The 22918-nt window shown below is 43.6% G+C and overlaps 1 protein-coding gene across 1 annotated transcript in view; it reads right to left on the bottom strand.

The window, feature by feature from the left end:
- Positions 1-22658, bottom strand: part of LOC308242514 (TPA-induced transmembrane protein) — a 30130-nt gene extending 7472 nt beyond the window's left edge. Inside the window, exons 1-4 of the mRNA XM_080656985.1 lie at positions 22411-22658; positions 15671-15800; positions 7625-7752; positions 3378-3448 (exon numbers count right to left, since the gene is read on the bottom strand). Of these exons, the coding sequence (XP_080513111.1) occupies positions 3378-3448; positions 7625-7752; positions 15671-15800; positions 22411-22548 (467 nt within the window). The 5' untranslated portion in view covers positions 22549-22658. The remainder of the gene's footprint in view (positions 1-3377; positions 3449-7624; positions 7753-15670; positions 15801-22410) is intronic.
- Between the last annotated feature and the right edge of the window lie 260 nt (positions 22659-22918).

Here is a 22918-nt window from a genome sequence, read left to right as displayed (position 1 = left end):
TGGTTTAAATGAATGACAGTCAGACTCTGGGGCAGGGGTCCTCAAACTTTTTAAACAGGGGGCCAGTTCACTGTCCCTCAGACCGTTGGAGGGCCGGACTATAGTTTTAAAAAAAAACTATGAACAAATTCCTATGCGCACTGTGGGCCCGGGACGAGTCGGCTGCTAAGCAGGACAGGCAGCGGCACCCGGCGGGCTGGATAAATGTCCTCGGCGGGCCGCATGTGGCCCGCGGGCCGTAGTTTGAGGACGCCTGCTCTGGGGAAACAGTTTCAAGGACGCCACTACAGGCAGGCTGAAAACTGTGCTTTCAAACTCTAAGCCAGCAACTCTAGTTTACAGGTACTCCCTGTGCTTTACCTTCTTATTTTCGCTAAGGATGGTCACATATTGACTCACAGCCACCCTGTGCTCCCATGAGCAAAGGTTTGGCTTATGGAAAGGACTAGACGCAGGGGTGGGCAAACTTTTTGACTCGAGGGCCACAATGGGTTCTTAAACTGGACCGGAGGGCCGGAACAAAAGCATGGATGGAGTGTTTGTGTGAACTAATATAAATTCAAAGTAAAGGAGCGGAGGGGAGAGCAAGAGAACCCTCCGCTCTTTCGGCTCCGCGGGCCAGATAGCACAGCCGAACGGGCCGGATCCGGCCCGCGGGCAGTAGTTTGCCCATGGCTGGACTAGAGGCTGACTTTCATAAGACCAGACCAGATGCTGAATGAGAGGTTTGCTCCCATTGTCACTCTACCAAGTCAGACTTGTGGTGAATGTACACAAGGCTGAATTCTGAAGGGAGGAGAGGGATTTTCAGGGAAACAGAGAACTCTGTGGGCTTTGCCTCATCTGCTCACCACCTGAGTGGGTCCAGCAGCAGATAAAACAATGGGCATTTCCCAGGTTTTCATTGAGCGGGGCTGGGACTGAGGTCAGGATTGGTGTCTACACAAATGTCTGCAGGCCTGTGGCTGTCTCCTGCCACAGGCAGCAACTACGGCTTTGGAGGCAATGGCTTTTGTTCCTCAATTCAGCACTGTTGAAACTCTGCCTAGATTTTAAAAAATGTTTCCCAAATTTCTTTATCTAAAATACTAAAACCCTTGTGTTTTTCTTTCCAATAACTTTTAAAGGCAGATTCTGTAACAGTAAGTCTTCAGACTTTGAGCCATGTTTCACTCCTTTTTCTGATGAGTTTTTCCCGGTATCAACCCCAAGCCATTATACAATCCCACGTCCTTTAAGCCATAATAGGAGACTAGATTCTTGGAAAAGCCCTTCAGTCTAGGTGGCTCTCATCTCTGGCTCAATCTTTGAGTTGCAAATTGAGGCAAGTGCACGGAGGAAAGCATGTTGGGTCTAATTATGCATTTCTCCATTTTCTGTTGGTGTTTTAATACCAAAGGTTTATGATTAAAATGAGCAATGTCAAAGGAGTCACCTTACTTGGCCATAAAAAAGAATGAAATCTTATTTGTGACAGCATGAATGGACCTAGGGTATTATGCTAAGTGAAATAAGTAAGTCAGAGAATGACAAATACCATATTATTTCATTTATATGTGGGATCTAAAGAAAAAAATAAACAAATAATATTGAAATAGATTCATATATACAGAGAATAGACTGATGGTTGTCAGATGGGAGGAGGGTTAGGGGACTGGGTGAAAAAGGTGAAGGGACTGAGAAGTAAAGACTGGTAGTTACAAAACTGTCATGTGATGTAAAGTGCAAATAGGGTTATACAGTTGAAAGGACTTTTTAAGGGTAAAGTAGGCAGGTTTAGGGAGTTTAAGGAATTAGGGGGCCCATGGGGGAGGAAGGCATAGTTGGTCAGGGGCTTGGAGCTGCCAAAAGGCATTCATTCACAGAGAACAAAAGGTGCACCACAGGATAAGGGGAGAGGAAGACATCCATTCGAAGAAGATAGGGACAAGCCACAGGGTATGAGGAGAAAGAGGAAACAAACTTTCACAGAGGATAGAGAAATGCTGACAAATGGGAGAAAGAGGAAACCAGATTTTCACAGGAGATAGAGAATTCTACCACTGAAGGGGGAGAAAGAGAAGGGGACACCACGAGGGGTTTGAGCTTTAAAGTTGATATTCCACCAATAAGGAGGAAACATCAAGAGACAATGAACCTTATAACCCTTAGGGAAAAGGAACTTAGTGGGCTACTCCCTTTGGGACCCACTCCCCACGTGAGAGTCTGTACTTGTTTCCAATAAATTCACACCTTTTCATCTACTACCTTTTGTCCGTGGCTTCATTCTTCAAATCCAACCTGGACAAGAACCCAGGAAAGAAACCACCCTTGATCCTGCTCAGAAAAAAACCACTCGATTCATAGTCGATAATATTGTAATAACTATGTATGGTGTCAGATGGGTACTGGAAATATCAGGGAAAGCATTTTGTAAAATATATGATTGTCTAACTACTATGCTGAACATCTGAAACTAATCTATAATAATAAAAGTGTAATATGCTAATTAGACCGGACAGCCAAACGACCTTCTGGATGACCTTCTGGACGAAGCCGGGCTGCAAGGGCCAAGCCCCTTGCACAAATTTCGTGCACCGGGCCTCTGGTACAAAATAATATTGAATGTAAACTCTAACTGAGAAATAAAGTTGAAAAGAAAACAGAAGTCATCATAAGGTCACATGTACATAAGAATCCATAAAGGAGAAATAGTGTTGCCAAGGCAAACTGCCACTGTATGTGTTTTCAGACATCAGATCCATTTTCATTTGTTCCCATTGTGCTACCACATGCTTTACGTGTTTCCCCTCCCAGGTCTATTCATATTATGGCTTTGGAAATGTATGGTTAGAGAGGGGGGCCTCAATGGAATATTGCCTTTGATGATCACATTCCAGGGATATCTTAGGAATAGTAGATGATAAAGGTGACTCAGGTAAATTTTATCCTACAATACAAAAGGATAATCAAATGCCTTCTCTATATACATATGCCCTTTACTTTCCCTGTAATATATATCTTTATATTTTTAATATTACACAAGGAACATGGACTCCTATATTACTTGTGTTCCTCAAAATCACAAGTCAAACATGGCTTCTATCTTTTCCATCACATCACTATCTGAGATCTATTTCTATTTCTACCCTTAGCTCATTTACGCATTCTCTGTTAAACAGGAATGGTGTGCCTGGGACTGGCTTTTCCTCTCTCTGTGTGACCTTGTTAAGTTACCTAATTAATCTGGGCTTCACTTTTCTCCTTTGTAAAATAAGGGAGGTGAGCCCTGCACTGACACTCTACAATTCTATTGTTGGTTCCCTTTGTGCTTTGAGACTTGGGAGGTCCTTCTAGGTAAATGGTGGTGTTGCTTTCCAGATTCTCCACATTCTTACCTGAAGTCCATTATTTCCACTGAAGTAAAATAACGATTCAGAGATGGGGATGAGCTGTACACATCTGTGAGCTGAAACAAACGGGAACAAGTAAAATAACCATATACATGACTGTTGGATCTTATTGCATATCACCTGACAAAGCAAAAGTACTCCTAGACAAAGGGGATTCAACACTAGCTAGAAACTAACTTATCCAGAGACTCTGGGTCAAGAAGCAGACAGAGGTGGGTCTAGCACCAACCAAAAATTAAGTTCACACTCATGAAAAAGAATCTCATTTGATAAGGATCATGTAAAAGGCTGGGATTTTCAACATCTCATATGTATTGTACCGACACTTTGTGGCCTTAATGAAGAGAGTGGTCTACAGCCTGCGTCCACCCAGACACCATGGAACATGGGCAGGAGAACAGGGCAGTGGCTGGGAAGACAGCAGAACAGGCCACTCAGGGCCTGGCGTATCACTGGACAACGGCTTTACTCCTTTCTTGAGAGCTTCATTGTAAGAAGAAACAGCCATGCTAAGCCACAGGTAGGGCACTTTCCCTGGAAAATGGGACCAAGTGGGGCTGGTGTGTAATTGCAAAGATAATGGAGTTCTTATTTTATGCATGAAATATTGCCATCCCAAAAAAATGACACCTATGTTCCCACTACCCAGGTTTCTTTGCTTCACATTTTACCACATCTAGTTCAGCCTTTCACTCTAAGAGACAGAACAAACTAAGCTACTCTTCTTATACACAATTCCTCTCTCGCCTAGTGCTAGCCATTGTCCTAAAGAGGGCATGTCTCCTTCTCATCATGTTTTTAATAAATGTAATACATCCTGGTGCAATCAGCGCTACATAATTTAATTTGTGTTTTATTAAAATAAAACATGCACCATAGTCTACACAATCTTCTATGACTTCATTTTTCTTTCCACTCGAAATTATGTTTCAGATTCACCCAAAATGGTACATCTAGATGAAGGCCTTTCACTCTAACTCCTAACTCCTGCACAAATTTCACTGAATGGTTGCACCAATTTTCCCATTTATATACAAACTATACTGAAGTTATCATCCTTGAATATCTCTGTGCCTCTCTTCTTACACATATGAGAAGCAATGTCAAGAAATGGACTTGGTGTGTCTATGAGTAGGCACATCTCCAAAGGAACTAAATCTTGCCAAATTGCTCTTCATCTTACTCTTCTCCCAGGAAGGTAGAAATGATCCATTTCCCACAACCCTGCTGGTACTTAGTGTTACCATATTTTTAGATTTTTTGCCAGTTTGAAGAGTGTAACATTGTGCTTTACATTGTTTTAATTTGCCGTAAGCAAATTCTATCCATTGCTCTTGTGCATCTAGGCATCTTAGTTAACAGACCTTTGAAATGCCAGGAGTATTCCTCTTTTTCAGATCCACAAGGGAGCACATAATCTTGTTAACTATTCTGTAATTCAATCACAGAGATTTCCCTGCCTTGCTTTCTCACACCTTCATGTAATCTTCCTTATGTTCCCTTTATCCCATGGTATAAAATAAACCACAAAACAGTCATTCTTGAGAGCATTGGAGATTTTGTGTCCTGCCATGATATCAGTTTGCTCAAATAAACTCATAAAAATTCTCTACAGATTTGGACATTCTCATGTTGACACCTTCCTTCCAACCTTCTCTGTTCACTCCCTCCCTCCCTTCCTTCCTTTGTTAATCCTAAAGACCTAGCACAGTGTTTTGTACATAGTAGGCTTTCAGAAAAAATTCAAGTTAAAAATTTAAGAGATGGAGTGGTACACTAGATCACTTTTAGTGTCCACTGGAAGGTTCTTTTAGGTGGCATAATCTCCTGCTATAATTAGGATATATTTATATATTTGGGAGCTGTTAACCACACTATCTACTTTGGGCCAAAACAAACAAAAACAAAAAAAACAAAACAGAAAAACGGGGGTGGGGGAGTGGGGGAAGGGTGGGTCAGGAGGTGCTTCTCACCCCTTGTTCTGGTGCCTCCCATACTGTGCCTATGAGGCTGGGTGCAGACTGAGCTAGGAGCCTAGTGAGCTGATTATCAGAGTCAGGCTTAGTGGCTAATTAAAAAACAGCTTCCAGAATACTGTAAGAGAAATACCCTCTCCTAGGTTATCATAGGTGCCATGCTAACTCCTGCATCCAGCACATGCACATAGCTAATGGGCTGACTTTAGCAGAGAAATGGCCCCAACCCTAAGACAGCACTCAGGTGGTGAGATATGACAAGGGGCTAGGAAAACTGTGTTCACAAATGCAAGACAATAAAGCAAAAGAGAGGACATAGCATTCCAATATACACTCCCACTTACTTCCTCCTCCAGAAACTTTTGGAAGCTGGCCTAATGGAAGAAAAGGAGATTCTTGACCTGACAATAAAATAGTGATATCTCCAAGTTCCTCATTTTTGATCCTGAACATATTTTATTAGGAAGCCATGGGGGGAGGAGGGGACAGGAATCTTTTCACTTCACTGTACCTTACTTTTATCATCTGCAAATCAGATAATTTTTTAAAAATCTTTTACGAGGTTCTTTCTATGCATCTCATATGCACCTCTGGGTACACAGGGAGAACTCAGTGATTCTCATTGATTAGAGAAGAAACCGGCTCAGAGGCCTGCGACCTTGGCCCAGAAAGCACCCTCAGTTCCTTTGCCACTACACAGTGATAAGCCGAAAACACCCATAGAGTCTGCTCTGTGTGAGAGATATGGGTCTCAGGTGAATGATTAACATCCATTTCCCTTTGACATAGAGAGTGCAGCCTGTAACAGGTGACATGCGTGGTTGCTGATTCATTTCATTTCTGCTCATCAAATGCAAACTCTCAATTTAAAAAGCAACCAAGAGGAAAGCAGCAAGAGGCTCTTCACTCTGCAGCTTGCTCCGGAAGCAGCTGGAAGGAAGGGAGGAAAAGGGCACTGCAGAGGAGATATAAACCAGGAAAAGGAGGAGGAAGGGAAACCCAGATAATCTTCCCAGAGCACAAACTCCTGTGATCAAAGCAGCAATGGAGGTTATCCCCTGGGGACTCAGAGCTGACTCAGGGGCCACTGAGATGGAAGCGCCTCCTTCAGGAGCTTTGGTCGGAGTCAAATGGAAGCCAAAGGAAGAGGACTCGCCACGTTCGACCTATCGCTGCAAAGAAGAGTGTAAGGGACAGCAGGCTGGCCTTGCTTGGCTTTTCCTATCAAAACCTTTTGGGTCTGGCTGTGAACCACCCTGTCTTTGACAGGATGACCAGTATTGCCCCAACCAACCCTCCTGGTCTGGCTGCAGAGCAGCTGTATTTCACAGAGGGCTCATTCTCCTGAACTTCCCACTCCATAAATCATGCCACATTCACCCACAGGGCCACATTCACACTCTCCCTCACTCCCACACCCAACCGGCCAGTAAGTCTTATTGAATGAGAAGACCTCTTAAGTCTCACTTGAATCTTCCTTCTTCCCCCTGACATCACCCTAGTTCAAGGCTCCCTGTTTCATCTGGCCTACCACAATGCTTCTAACTGTACTCTACTGCAGTGTTTTTTCACCATTACACAGAAAGGTAAAAATGAAAGTTGACCCTGTCAACCTGCCGATTAAAATCTTTTAGTGCTTTCCCCAAGAGTAGGAAAACCGCCCTTCCTGCTCAGCTTCACCTCTGCAAGTCCCCACCACATAGCATGTGGAGGCCATAGTACACTGATGTGCAGACCCTCATCCCAAGAATCTCCTCCTTCAGGAGGCCTTCCAAGTCTCCATCTCCACCTCAGTAGTCTAGATGCTCCCCCCGCCCCCCCACTCCCCTGGACTTTGTGGTTGTAAAACATCCTATATGCAACTCGACAATAGAATATATCACACCGTTTTGTACTATCTATTTAGTTGCTTCCCCTACTTGGGCTGTGAGCCCCCACTAACAGCACAGATGTTGTGGCCCTGGCACTTGGCATATGGTCTAGCACATCATAGACCCTCAGTGAAGCTACAATTAAATCAAATGTAAGAGCAGACTGAAGAATCAAAACTTTATCCTCCCTCCAGCTGGAGGCCAAGGCTCTTCCCTCTGGTTTTGCATGACAGAAAGTCCATTTATAAGTGTCTATTTCTGCCAAAATTCAGACCAACAATATCCAAGCTTGAAGCTACTTACTCTGTGGCTCTATGCCTACTGTTGTAGCAGAATCCATATTCTAATGTTTGAACTCAGTAAATAATGCATAAGGTCCCATTACCCTTTTCGTGAGCAGGTGAGGCAATTCCTCTTCAGTAACACATTCCTCTGGAATCTTTAGCATGACCAAGAATGTTTTATTTGATGATAACTCAAGTGTTTCATTTTCATCTTCATCGATGTAAGTTACTAAAAAAAGTGGAGGATGGAAAGAAAAGGTAAAAAACACATATGCATAAAGTAATAAACTTATTCATTGGTTGCTACACTTTAAAGACAAACAAAACAAAACAATGAGCACTAGTCAAGGATAAAGCCAGGCAAGAGTAAGCAAGTATGAACAGAAGTGCTTTCTTCTCTTGGTCAAACCAAATAAAGACAGGGTCTTCCCTCCATCATGATAAACATGTTATGTGTTTGTTTTATGCCATAGGGATCTCAGCTTCCAATGAACACAGACTGAGGGAAAGGCCAAAGGGCCAGTGGGATGGAGTGGGAAGAACGTGAATTTTTTTTGTTAAACTGAACCTGCAGCTTAGCTATGTACATAGGTGTCAAGGCAGATGCTGGGGGACAGTCAGGACAGGGGGACGAACAATGGGTGATGGGGAAAGGGGGTGGCCAAAGGAATCATCATGGACCAGAACAGAGGGGGACTGGAATATGAGCATGTGAGCCCATGTCTTGAAATCTCCCAGGGAGACATGGGCATGAAGTCATCACTCAAGAATACCTCTCACAGGATAGGAATGTTGACACACTCTGTTTGCAGAAGAGAAACCAAACGCACTCAGAGCCCCGGGGTGAACAGGACAATGAGTTCTGTGTGGCTGCCTGTGCTCTAATGACTGAGCTAACTGATCTGTATGCAGTCAGACCTAAAGGAAAAGCACACCAAGTCAGGAGCCAGGAGCTAGAAGCCGGGACTCACGGTGTTAATTATGATCCTAATTCTGCCTCAGCCTCACCATCTGAGCCCACGCACAGACCACCTCTCTGACTCTGAGAAAGGTGTAGGTGGGTGGAACTTGCCACAGACTTTTTTCTCAATTCCCAAGCTTTAAAAATAACATAATCAGCCTCTTTTACTGGACTTAGAAAAGACTCTAGTGGGACCAATTCAGTGTTTTTGATGGAAGGGCGGGTGAAAAGAAGGAAGAATTCTGGGACTTACTCCCTGAGACAGTCTGGTAAGGTGAGACATGAGGAGCAAGGGAATGTGCAGAGAAGAGCTGACAGAGCAGCTGAGACTGCCAGCTTAGAAAGGCCCAGCTACTCAAGGCTGGTGTGCTGGCCTCTGGGAACTTAGGTTTCAGAAAGGCTCCCACCATGCCCTGATAAGAGTGGCTCACTGTGCCTCAACTCTTTGTACAAACAACGCAGCTTACGATGAACATCTTTCCTTTGGGGAGTCTGGAATGTTAATAGGGCCAGGCAGAGCCTGCCTATGTGACCAACCCCAATAAAACCCTGAGCACTGAGTCTCAAATGAACTTCCCTAGAGGAAAGATTTCACAGCTTGTTGACACAACTCAGTGTTAGAGGAATGAAGTGTGTCCTGTGGGACTGCACCAGGAGAGGACTCTTGGACACTTGCTTCTTCTGCATTTCACTTTATATCCTTTTGCTGTAATAAATCATAGGCACCTCCACAACTACGTGCTGAGTCCTGTGAGTCCTCCCAGCACTCACTGAATCTAGTGGTAGATCTTGGGGACCCCAAACACAGGAATTACCCATGCATCTTTATTTGTTGTAAGTCATTCATTACATTATTTTGTCTGACAATAGCAGAAAACTTGCAACATACAGGAATCTGTAGCAAAACAAAATATTGATAAATTCTGTAATAAAAAGGGGTTTCCCCCATATTTCATATTATATATTGGGATTTTAATGAAAAGGTCATCTGTATCCTGCTTATGTTGTTTGCTACTGTCATTGGTTATTTGTCTCCATTCTGTTGTTGTTGTTGTTGTTGCTGTTAACACATCGAAAGCCATTCCCCATGTGTTTGAAATTCCTTGCAAAGATCATTTTAATAGCTGCATAATGTTCATAACTGGCTTGCTCATTTTCTTACATCTTTTAGTGTTTTCAGATTTCCACTGCTATCAATAATGCTGCAGTGGATATCTTTGAGCTCTATACATTTCCAAAGTAGATATCAGTCTCTGGGAAAGGAAAAGGGGATGCCAGGGGGTGGATACAGAATTCACATAACTGCTGAACTCAAGGGCCCTGACAAGAAATGCCATCTGAAAGGATATCTCCAATAATAATAGTTCTAATGACATATATTTAACTTGTATCATCGAATAATGAATCTGTCCCAAGACCTGGCTAAATAGATGTTTGTTAAAATAACAACAATAGCAATGGTTTTACCCAGTCAGCAAAGCTTCTCTGTTATTAATGAAACTTCATCTGGGCAGCACTTTCCATGTAGAGAAAACTATGTGTTGTTGTTTTTTAAAAAGCTTAAAACATATAAAGTACAATTGCAGGTACACAAAACAAGCTCTTTGGTTGGAATATTAGAAGTGAGGCAGCAGAGAGGTGTCTGAAGGAGGTAATGGAGCTTGTTAAATGTCTCCCAGGAAGGAGGTGGAGGTAAATCGGGTGGTGATGGATCAGATGAAAGAGAACCAAGAGAGAATGGAGGCAGAGAGGCCAGTAGATTGGGAGAGAGAGATTTTAATTGACAGCAGTGGGAGGTGCAAGGAAGGATGGAAGGAAGGAAAGAAGCCAGGCAGGGAGGGAAAAGAAGGAGGGAAGAAAAGAGGAAGGAAGGAAAGAGAAAACCCAGGATAGTTGAAATAGAGCTGACTTTAAAGGTAACCAGATTTAGTTTGAATCCCAGCTCAGCTATTTATTAGCCATGTGATCTAAGGAAGTCACTTAAATGAACTCTGAAGCTGTTTCTGCAATAGAAACATCAACATATACATTGTAGGTGATGGTAAAGATGCAAACCAACACTCATAAAGTATGAAGCATGGTGCCTTGCAGTAACTGAGTAGTCAATGATGAAAGTTGCTATCAAGACACTACTAAGAAACGATTGACAAAACTTGGTCATTACCTAGATATGGACGAGAAAAAGAAATAAAAAATGTTCCAAAATATCAAGTAACAGGAAGAATAATGGCTACTATGTACAGCATTATGTACAGACACATGGATAACACTTGTATATATTTCCTTATGCAATCCTCAAATCAACCTATGAGTTAAACATTAATGTTTTCATTTTAAAATAAAGATATTGAGCCCTAATCAGTGTGTCTAGTGTCTGTCTGTGCACCAGAAGGGTCATGGGTTTGATTCCAGATCAGGGGTACGTACCTGGGTTGCAGGTTAATGACAATTGGGGCATTTGAGGGAGGCAACCAATCCATGTGTCTCTCCCATCTTTCTCTCTCTCTCTCTCTCTCTCTCTCTCTCTCTCTCTCTCTCTCTCCTTCCACTGTCTCTAAAATTCAATGGGAAAAATATCCTAGGAGGAGGATTAATCAAAAAAATTAAAACAAAGACATTGAGGCTTAGAGAAAAAGCATAATTTGTTCAGGTTGACTGAGCTAGTAAATAGTAAGGTTGAGTACATTTGCAAACTCAGATTCAGAATCACTTATATTTTACCAATGTGGAAACTGAGGCCTAGTGGGTTGAAGAATTAGCCTAAATTTAGACAAATGCATGGTAGGCTCCTCAAGGGAAAGAATGAAGAATGTGAAAAATAAGACAGCTGAATAACAAGCCTCAGGCACCACATGTGAAGGCCAAAGGCAGGAAGAGCAGGAGACCTGAAGTCCAGGAGTTCTGTAGACCCAGAAGAGTACAACACAGCTAACAGAGCTGAAGGCTGCAAATAGGTCAGGGGATGGGAGAGAGGCCATTCATCAGGTTTCGTGATCAAACAATTGTGGTGACCTTGGGAAGAACATTTCGGGGCCAAAGGATACAAGTGGTTTAGGAATGCACAGGAGGCAAATCTGAATGCAGACCACTCTTTCTAGAAGTTTGCCAATGAAAGAATAGAAAGAGAAAAAACACCCAAATGAAGTGACAAGATTCTGGTGGAAAATATCTTTGAAGGAGAGATGGTGCTAGCACATTTGAAGAGGCCCAAGTTGAGAAGAGCCTGAGGAAGCTTAGAGAGAAATGGATCATTCTGAAGGTCCACAGGTCAGAACCAGCTGGCAAGGATTCTAAGGAGAGCACAGGTGAAGGGGTCAGTCTTGGGAAGGTGGATAAATATATGCAACTTGAGGGAAAGAGGAACAGGTGAAAATGCCAAGAAATTTCAAAGTATTAGGCCTGCTATTATGTTCCTACCCCCAAGGACCTTGGTATTTGGAGTGTTCTAATGCTGTCTCCTGGGATTTTCCCATGAATCATCCAACACCAGGGAGCATTGTCAAGACCTTGTAATATCATAAAATGGAGCTCTTTTTCCCAACTCACAGGCAAAATAAATCCACTCAATACAACATCACTTGGAAAGTCCCCGCTTATATCTTGGTACAAAGCCTGGATGTTAAAGAGCACAGGGGTCAGCTAGAAATCCATAATGCTGTGGGGTATCCCATAAGGATTCCCAGAGTATTAAATCTGATCACCTTTAAATCATATTTCCAAGCATCCATTTACTTGTCACAGTTTGGTTTTCATAACATTTTAAATATTTTGCCCAATCCAAGAAAAGTTTCATTAGAAAGGTATTACTCAGCATCTCTCTCCTCCCTGGTTGGGGCAAATTAGTAGAGAAAGTAGAACCCTTGAGAATGCTTAAATGATTCTCCAAATTATCCAGAAAGAAGATGTCTTAGAGAGAGGGGAAGTTTTTTTGTGTGTTTTTGGGTGTTTTCTTTTTGTTTGTTTTTGTTTTGTTATTGTTTTCCCCCTTTACTTTTCACACCAAGGAATTGCTCATTCCTTGGGGAGAAGGAGAGAATCCATTACTAACCTTTTCCCTAAAGACCTCTGAATTCAATAGTATTCCCTGGGCCCTGCTCATAACACTTTTCATTTAAAATTATCTTACTGTCTACAGTGAGCCTGTGAGAGTACTATCTTCTCTTTTGCAGTGTGTGCGCAGCCCTGGCTCAGCACCTTAGGCTGAGCCATGACCCTGAATTTACCATTACTTCAATGGCGTGCCACAGGTAGAGTGACAAGGAGAGCCCACCCCAGGTGCAGACAATAAGGGGTGCACAATTTGCAGAGAATCAATAATAAAATGACCATAGGTTGCTCTGCTGGCATTCTTAACAATGTCAGTGACAAGATCCACCTTCCCACCCAGCGCCTCACCCTGGGTAATCCATTGTCTCTTCCCCAACTAGTTACCCTTTGGGTTCTGGGATGTGTGTACTGTCTGTCCCTTGCTGTGTCCACTCCAACTCCATAGTTACTAACACCTCTGCCACCGAGCCTCACTCTGAGAACTACAGACATGGGATGACGGAGCTGAGAGGAAGGGAAGGGAGAGGAGAATGGCAAATGTAGTTCCCGGTGAACCTCACCTTTTAGTGAACCTGGATGAACACAGGTACAGCCCTTAACTCTCTGGACAATGCCCTTTTCCCAGACAGCAGCATTTTCCACAGAATGCTCAGAAGTTCTACAAGTATTTGATTCCTATCAATGGGCTTGGCAATTAGGCAATGGCTGATCTTTGCAGATTGTCATCCCAGAGTACCTACAGAGCTGCTTAGGGCAGTGGTCGGCAAACTGCGGCTCACGAGCCATATGCGGCTCGCGAGCCGCGGTTTGCTGCTCTGTTGACTAATGAGTTTGCCGACCACTGGCTTAGGGAGAGGCTGACACTCACAAAGGGGAGCCCCGTGCCACCCCTTTGCACCTATTGCAACTCCACTGTCTATCATGATTCTCCCACAGGCCCAAACCCCTGAGGTGCCAACTAAAATAAAAGTATTTCTTTGATTTTAAAAAATAGCAAAAGTTTGAAAATCTCCCTTACAGCATTAACATTTTAAGAATACAATTTTCTAAAATAGAAAATGAAGTTTGCACTACAAGTGTTAAAAAGGTCTTCCCTGAATACCATCCTATGAACTTGGATGTCCCCTGAGAAACTGCTGAGGGAAAGAGAACTCCTTCCTCTGCAGATTGCTCTTTATGAGCTGAAGGGACCAGATAACTTTTGGGAATGGAAGACAGCTCTTGAGTCTTGCACTTTAGAATCCTGGATGTTGAACACCTAGCTCTGTTGCATCATCCTTTGTTTTGGGCCCCGGATGCCAACAGACAAATCCACCCCAGATGCCAATAGACAAATCCTTGACTTTTAGGATGGCATCAGCTAATTGTGATAGGACAAGGCTGTGTGACTCAACTACAGTTTCCACATCCATATGTGGGAGTTGATGGGAAGAGGGAGTATCAATGCTCACACAAAAACAATTGTCCTCAGCACGATGGAAGAGGTGTAACACCTCTTACTAACTTCTCCCCACCTCAAAACCAGCCTATGGCCTCAAAGAATGATCTATCCCACGTCAACAATGTCCTAAGTAAGTAAACACGGTGCCTCACATTGACACTGCTGTCAATGTGAGGTTGGCACATGTTATCAATGTTTTCCTATTCCTTCAGGGGCCATACAACTTTGGGAAAGGATTTAAAGCAGGGGTCCTCAAACTATGGCCCGTGGGCCACATGTGGCCCGTCGAGGACATTTATCCGGCCCTCCCGGTGCCGCTGCCTGTCCTGCTTAGCAGCCGACTCATCCCGGGCCCGCAGTGCGCATAGGAATTTGTTCATAGTTTTTTTTTTAAACTATAGTCCGGCCCTCCAATGGTCTGAGGGACAGTGAACTGGCCCCCTGTTTAAAAAGTCTGAGGACCCCTGATTTAAAGGGATTGGGAGGGCGGAGAGCTGGAGGTGAATGGCAAATGCAGTTCCTGAGAAGAATTCCCAGGACCCCTACAGAGAGATCCAGGGGTTCCCCTCTTGCACTCATCCTCTGACTAGGTTTGCTGTGGAGAGCCTGACTCAACCCCAATCCTCACGGGACTGAATCGCCCTCAAGAGTATCCCACCCCAGAGAGTTCCCTCCCCCTACAATTGCTCACACATATAACTAAAAAGTTTTCTTCTCTCCTGTTTTGAATTGAAATGATTGCCCACTGGAGGGTGCTATTTTTATGCATCATAAAAACCTTAATACTGATAATCATAAAAAATTGGAAACTACCTACAAGACTTTAAAATGGTGTGGAAGACTACCGATGCAGTCATTTAAAAAAAAGGCTTCTAAACTTATTGTGGTAATCATTTCACAATGTAAATAAATATTGAATCATGACATATCACATCTATTAGTACACCTGAAACTAATAGATGTGATATGTCAATTATACCTTAACTTAAAAGTTTTTTTAAATGTTCATAAATAATTTTTAATAAATTGGAAAAATGATCTCAAAATACATTAGAATCCTAAAGGGTAGGCCACAAGACTACAAAGAAAAATCTGATCTCACATTATTTTTTATATTCATGATAAATAATTTTAAAATAAGATAATTATGTAAAACATACAGTTAGCATCATGTTTTTGTTTTGTACATACATACAACATAAATACAATACAGTTATGTCCAAAATAAGCTCAAATAATGACAGCTTACAGGTACATAGTTCTATCAAGTTTTTAAAACTTTCAAATACACTATTCATTATTTTATCGTGGTAATCATAAACCAGCTATATGAGGTGAAGTACAATAATTATTTTTACTAAACAAACTATAAGAAATTAGGCAACCAAATAGGTTTAGAGATACAAAAATATATCTATTAGTGTTTAAATAAGTTAAAAATGTAAGAAATTTTCAAGATCCAATGGACAGAGTTTAAAGTAAAACAGTGGTTTCCATACTTCTTCTGGAGCATATAAAATAAACAACAAAACAAGAATCGATGTATTTCTCCCACCCATATAACACATTCCACACCAGTTTTAAATTCAAATTATAAATAATGAAATAAAATGAGTACATATACATTTCAGTGTAAGTCATAAGCATTAAACAAGTTTCTTAAAATGTGTCAATTTAGTCACGTGTAAATCCTCTTACCTCCAATAAGACATAAGCTTATGATGATCACTACAATGAAACCTACGAAAACAAAGGCGATGGCCATCCACAGTTTACACTTTCCAAACAAAGTCCTATTACAGGAGCTCCAAGGGCTCTTCTGGTTAGCCTGGAAAGCAGAGGGAGACTGTGAGTTAGGCATTTGGTTTCAACAAGCATGTTTGAATACCTAGTATGGGCCAGTGATACAGAAGTGAAGGCAGCGGGATTCTAACCTCACGGGGCTACAGTCTACTGAGTCAAGTTTACAAAGGGGTAGAATGGAACTTCACAGAAAAGTTAGCAAGAAATGCCCTAGGGGCTCTGAGGGGGGCAACCTACAGGATGTTGAAGGGTGGACAGAAAAGTATTTCAAAGCCACAAAAGAGAATCCCTGGTGTTGATTCATAATGGAAGTGACCAAGAGCCTCAGCTGATTGATTTCTAGGTTTCAGGGGCAAGCAATGAAAGTTAAAATTAGAAAGAGTGAAAGGTTGAAGAATATTTGAGAGGGTTCCGAATGCCGCCAGAGCAGTTTGTACTTAATTGGGGTGTAATGGGGACCTGTTGCAGATTCTGGGACACAAAGCTGAATGAAAGATTCAAAAAAGGTGATGTATAGTTTAGAGTGGACACACCAAGAAAAAGCTAAAAGGGTACCACTGTGACCCAGACTCTATGTAATAAGGGTATGAGAAGGGAAGTGAAGGGAAGGATGGAAGAGACAGCAGGAAATAAAGCTGTAATGGGCATAGTGAGGCACAGTGTGGGGTCAAGTAAAATAATTACAGCCAATACCACTTCCCTTCATCCTAACAGCCCTGCAAGGGAGGCTTTAGCCCACTTCAAAGATGCAGCTCAGAGAGATTGGTCAGGACGAATCCCTGCTGTGTGTCACTGCACGGTTGGTGTGCTCTCCCTTTCGTCCACAGCCACCCTGTGTCACTGTGCAGAGCTCTAGGTTATGAGCAAGCCAGGCTCCTCTGCTCCCAGCACTGCCACCTGCCCCTAAAAGGTCCCCTGACTCTTCTCCCACTGGGCCATTCAGTAATTCCCACATGGACACCATGGGAAACAATGGAATATGCCAGGGGAAAGTGTGTTTCTGTATCAGAATCCCACTTAACTACTTAAAGTCCGGTGACCATCAGCAAGCTACTAAAACTCCCAGCCCCAATGTCCTCAACTGTAAAACATAAATAATAAATCTATTTTTATGGGATGTTGTAAAAACTAGAAATCATGTACATGAAGCACTTGCTAACAAACATTAGGACCTGAACCAATGGGCATAATCATGACTACGTGTTCCTCTGCCCCACCACCAGCAGCAGCGCTTCCAGAAGCTCGCTCTCAAAGTGACTGACACCTTGTTCAGATCTCTCCCATCAGGATTTTGGTGGTGGCCAGCAGAAAAGGAAACTCTGTCCACTATAGTTCACACGTTCTCAATGAGTGGCTCCCAAGCCTAGCTGCATATCAGAATCACCTGATGAGAAATTTAAACTACAGAGACCTAGGCCCTACCTGGACCTAGGGGACCAGGGTGTAGGAAGGTGGGGGCGTGCCCCAGCTTATGATTTTCACCCTCCCAAAGTGAACCAATTGTTTAGCCAGGGTTGAGACCTCTGGTCTAAAGCCGCCCCCACTTCTCAGGGGCCAGGCCAGATCTCACCTGGTGGAGGCCTCCCCACCACTGCACCCATGGAGAGATGCCCCAGTCCACGAGCTGTCCATGCAGCTCACCTGCCGCTGCCTTGTCTAGTTTCATGTTCAAATATAAACAGATACTGGCCTTATCTTCCCAGGTAAAGTGAAACCACATCAGGGGAAGGGTGGCTCTTAAACTTCCCTGTTTTTGTGTCCCACTCTTGTGCCTCATACAGGTAACAGGCACTTCATAGTGTTGCTGAGTTACAGAGGACTCCAAAAATGTTAAGAATGTATCTTGAGAAATTCTAGAGTGGAGGTCACACTTTGGAGCACCCAAGTGCACTCCACGCTGGCTCTACAGATCAAGGGTGAGGGAGCAATAGATGCCCTGGGACTATCTGAATAGATGAAAACCCTCTGGGGGTGTTTCTGGAGTCCAGGGACAAAGCCACATCTCATCTCCACCCGAAGGCAGAGAACTGCTCCAAAGTCACCAAAGGCAAGAGCTCAATAAGGCCTGTGGGGGGAAGTCCCAGTACAAGGAACCTTTAACTGTTCAGGACACACAAACATATCTTCCTGTTTGCAAAGCCCCCCAGACACAGGCCATTTTAGTGCTGAGACGAGGGGCAGCCAGGACCACAAAGATGAGTGCAGAATGGTCCCGAGTCTCAAGTGAGTCACAGAATGCGTATCAGTGCGCCTCTGTGATTTCTTGCCCCTTCACTTGTGCTGTCCCTTAGAGGTGGTAAACCTAGAACCTTGGTGGTTTGAGACCACAGTTCTGTGGCTTCCTGGGAGAAGTCAGCTCAGAATTACACAGCCCTCGTCTGTAGGAAAAGCCTCTTCTGTCCAGCCCAAAGATTCCATCCCACAGCCTGGCCCCCGAACCTGTCTGTCATCAGCCCTATGGCAGAGCCCACTACCCCTCGCATGACTAATCTTCATAGACTTAAAATCAATATAAAACAGTCTGTTAGCCACTCCTGACCTGACACTACAGTGCAGTGCTTCCCAGCTGTCTGTTCTTTAGAACCAACCCAGGAATTAGTATTTTTCGCAAGTGTCCCCAGGAGAGCCCACTGTGCCCTGAGGGTGGACAGTCTCCGATGTAGGAGGTGTGCACTACCTGTGCTATCCGAGTCTCCCCTCAAAACCCCATCACGGAGATGCACTGCCTCCTTCACTGGCTTCCTCGTCTTCTCTTGTCCAAATTTTAGGCCATGAGGAGAGGCCACAGGCAGGTTCTTCTGCAAGGTGCCTTGGAGATTTTTGCAAACTGCATCTTACATTCTACGATGGCACTAAATGGCTTAAGAATGTGTGTGGTTTTCCTCTGAACATTCCCCAGACATTCACATCCCTCCTCAGATAAGAATCTAAACACATGACACAGAGTCCTTCAATAATGGCTAGGCTACCTATTTCTTGGATACAAAAAGCTTTTCTTCTCTGGCTGAGTCAGAGGCAGATATTACATAGATCTAGGGACATCTAGCATGCAGGAAACTGAATTTTATGATCTTCATTGTGGGATTTAATCCACTTGTTTTGATCCAAGCATAAAGGAGACCGTTGATTCTTGTCCTAAATTGTGAACCACTCATTGCAATAGGGCTAATTTTCAGGTAGTCTATTTATATAAAGTCTTGCTTGCCTCAAAACGATCCATGTACTGGATGATTATTATTATTATTATTATTATTATTATGTTTTTATTTCTTAAAATGTCTTTGGGACTTGTATTTGGAAACAGGTCAGAGCTTGTGTAATGAGCCATAAAAAAAAACAGTCTCACTTCATTACCCATAATTTCTTTTTCATTTTTGACCCAACCATATTGACATGTTTACAGTGCAGGCAAAGTGAAGTTCAATGACTTATATTCCTTTCCCTCTAGCCCCAAACCCAGAACAAGAAAGGGAAATACGATCTCTCCACCACCTTTGATACTCTTTCAGCTCGACCTAGAAAAATATCCATGAGATGGAATGTCTTCTTCCCAATTATCTAAATCTGTTCCCTACTTCTCATCCCTCTGCCCATCCACCTGCAACTCCATCATTCCAAATATGCTACCCAATTCTTAAATAAACTTCTGTAAATTTATAAACTGACCAAAATTAAGTAATATAGAACTTAAGTTGTTACATATAAATGAGTATAAGTCATATATTATATTTACATATTTAAATTATATGTTGGTATATATCTAGCTGTGTAAAACAAGTCAACAAAAACAGCATAGGTTTGGGACCTAAAAAACCAGAGTTCAAATCTCAGAACCACCACTGAGCGAACTTGAGTCACAAGTTCTTCACTCAGTTCCTTCATCTGTCAAAGCAAAAGACATACTCACACTTGCCTCTTAAGTTTGTTGTGATAATTAAACACACTTACGTATGATATGTATTTGGCACATGATAGGTACAAAACATATAGTTAATAAAAATGCATGGACTTGAGTTTACATTTAAAAAATTGGAGCCTGGCCAGTGTGTCAATGTTTGAGCATCAATCTATAAACCAGAAGGTCACAGTTCGATTCCCAGTGAGGATACATGCTCGGGATGTGGGCTTGATCCCTGGTGTGGGGCATGCAGGAGGCAACCAATCAATGATTCTCTCTCATCATTGAGTTTTTCTCTCTCTGTCTTTCTCTGCCTTCTTCTCTGAAATCAATAAAAATATATTTTTAAAAAATTGGAAATCTTAACATATAGTTTAAGGAGACCACACACAAAATTCTTAAAAGTCTGAATCTTGTGCTTGTGCTACCCAACACTTTAAAAATCTATATTAATTGGTTTTTCAATGTAAAATACACTTCAACCTTATTCTGTAGAACCAAAGAGAAAGGTTAGGTAAGGGTTTTTTCTATTTTTTCCCTTTATAAAAAGTTTTCCCCCCACCATTCATGCATTTCTAGAATGTCCTCCAAGTGCTCATGTGACCCCCTCACCTTCATGCCATTATGTCACTCACCACTAGTTTCCCATTTGGTGACCTACAAAGTAAATTCACAAGGAAGTCTAGGATACCTGTGTATACCTGAGTCGGGAGGAAGTTACTGGTACAGCGATTTCAACCTGTGTGCTGCAGCAGGCACATGGGTGTGCTGCAAAATTATGAAAACATGAAATATCTGATTATTTAGTCAGGGGCACTGACCTCTTTTCCTTTAGATGGTCAAATTAAAAATTGACAATAGCCAACACAACAATAGCCATCTGGTGTAAATAAATCAAAATTATACTTTTTTTGTTAGATTGGCAAAAATATATATTTTTTGGTGTGCTATAGAATCTTAATAACTAGTTTATGTGTGTCATGAGATAAAAAAGGTTGAAAATTACTGAATTACAACATGAAAGCGCAATCTGTATCTAAAATACTGATACAGCATACCCTACATATGCTTGGCATTTTCTTCCACTCCACTGTTTTCACCAAGGCACAGCCAGGCCTTGGAGAGAAGCCGGGTTAGCCACATTACATTACCATCCCTGGAGAGCTGGGAAAACAGACTTCAACGCCTTGCCCCAGGACACATCCTTTAGCTGTGAAGCAGTCTCCAGAACTCAGATCTCTGGATTCAGTCCCAAACCATGAAGTCTTTGGGTTGTCCTGGGTCCATTTAACATGAGGCAAGTATTCCCAGTTCCCATTCCTGACTCTTCCTTGGAGGACTGACCCAGCACACCCACAGCTGTGGCCACTTGCGTAGGATTAGACCATCTTCCTTCAACTTCCCTTCTCCAGTGGTGCTCAAATATAAGGTACCAAATTACTCTCCAAGGTACCTCTAGGCAACTGTAAAAGCAGACTTTACAGTATTTCCAGGGATCAGTGTGGAAGCAAAAACAATGCTTTCACCGTTTGAATGTCCTGCTATCCCTGAAATCAACAGTTGAGCAGCCAGAGTGGGAGTGGAGGAGCAGAGTAGAAATACCAGGATGGAACCATATGCATGGGGAGTTCCACATAGCCAGTAAAACTCAAGCGAGTCTTAAGGTTAATCACAAGGTACATGGCTGGGAATTCCAAGTCTCTGCTGTTTTACAAGCGTTTGATGAGAATGAATAATGTTCCCCTCACAGTGAGGGCTGAATCAGAGGAGTTCAGCCAAAACATTACCAAGGACTTTCTTGGAGACTGAAATAAAGCCGAATCAAATGAGGCGCAGTCTAATTCTTTGGGAAAAAACCCTTTAAATTATTTTCCTTCCAGCCGTGACCGGTTTGGCTCAGTGAATAGAGCGTCGGCCTGTGGACTGAAGGGTCCCGGGTTCGATTCCAGTCAAGGGCATGTACCTTGGTTGCGGGCACATACCCAGTAGGGAGTGTGCAGGAGGCAGCTGATCGATGTTTCTCTCTCATCGATATTTCTAACTCTCTATCCCTCTCCCTTCCTCTCTGTAAAAAATCAATAAAATATATTTAAAATAAATAAATAAACATATACACAAACTGAGCAGGGCAAGTTTATACCCCACCTCCAACCTCTAGCCCTTTTTGTTCTTGATGCTTTCTCCACTCTCCCCATCTCTCTTGCTGTGAAATCAAGTGGCCACACTGAGGAAGGCTAGCAAGTGTGTGTCAGGGGCTGTGTGCCAGGCTGGGTGGGCGGTGGGTAAGAGGAGTGGGAGGAAGCAGCAAGGTAGAAAGGAGGGAATCAAGGAGGTTCTGGAGAAAAAGAGAAGACGCCATCTATGGCTCTAGTTCTGAGAAAGAAAAAAGAAAAAAGAAAAAGAAAAACCCAAAAACTAAAAGTTACAGGACTTTTTTGAAAACCATCTCTTTGGGGATTCTCTCTCAGAAGAGAGGAGCCACACACCTCCTAGGTGGGATTCTTCCAAGTGCCGTGGGAAGCAGGGGGCTGCGAGGGGCCTGGGGCAGGCTCGGGCAGGAGCGCATTCCGGGGTCCACCCCACTGAGGGCTTCCCATCGCGCACCACCCGCACCCATTGTCGGTGGCGCCAGGGAGCAGGCTGGAAACCCGACACAGAGGAGCCATGCTCGGGTCCTGGCGGGGAGCCCGGATGCCAGCACGCTCGGGCGATGTCGCGGGCGCCAAGGAGACCTTACCTGGGCTGGACGGGGCTCCTCGGCCGAAAAAGGGACGACCTGAGCGGCTCCATTGAGAGGCGTCTGCTCGTCCGGCTGCCCCTCGAGCACCGAGAGCTCCAGCTGGTCTCCGGGCGATGGGGGCCTGGCCCCTTCCATGGACGGCAGAGGAGGACTAAGCCCGCCGGGAAGCAGGCGGCACACACCCCACCCCAGGGTGCAGAGTCCAAAGCTGCCTCCCGGGTGGCTCGCTCTCTACCCCCGTGGGTGGGGGGCGGGGCGGAGAGAGGAAGACCTCGGGCGGCGGGCGGGGCCATGGGCAAGGGAGGGCTGTTTTTCTGGTTTGTTCAGGGCGCTGCCTGCGCTCCTTTCCCTGTTCCTGCAGACACGAAGCAGGAGGGCCTGACTGGCTGGCGGCTGTGGCAGGGATGGCCTGGCAGCGCTGTGCCATGGGAGAAAGTTGGCATTCCACCCCCAGGAGCTGTCTTTTTCTGCGATTTGACCCAGCTTTCGCCGCCTAGCAAAAGTT

Source organism: Plecotus auritus (assembly GCF_963455305.1).
Source record: "Plecotus auritus genome assembly, chromosome: 2".
Lineage (NCBI taxonomy): Eukaryota > Metazoa > Chordata > Mammalia > Chiroptera > Vespertilionidae > Plecotus > Plecotus auritus.
This window is presented reverse-complemented; position numbering and strand designations above follow the sequence as displayed.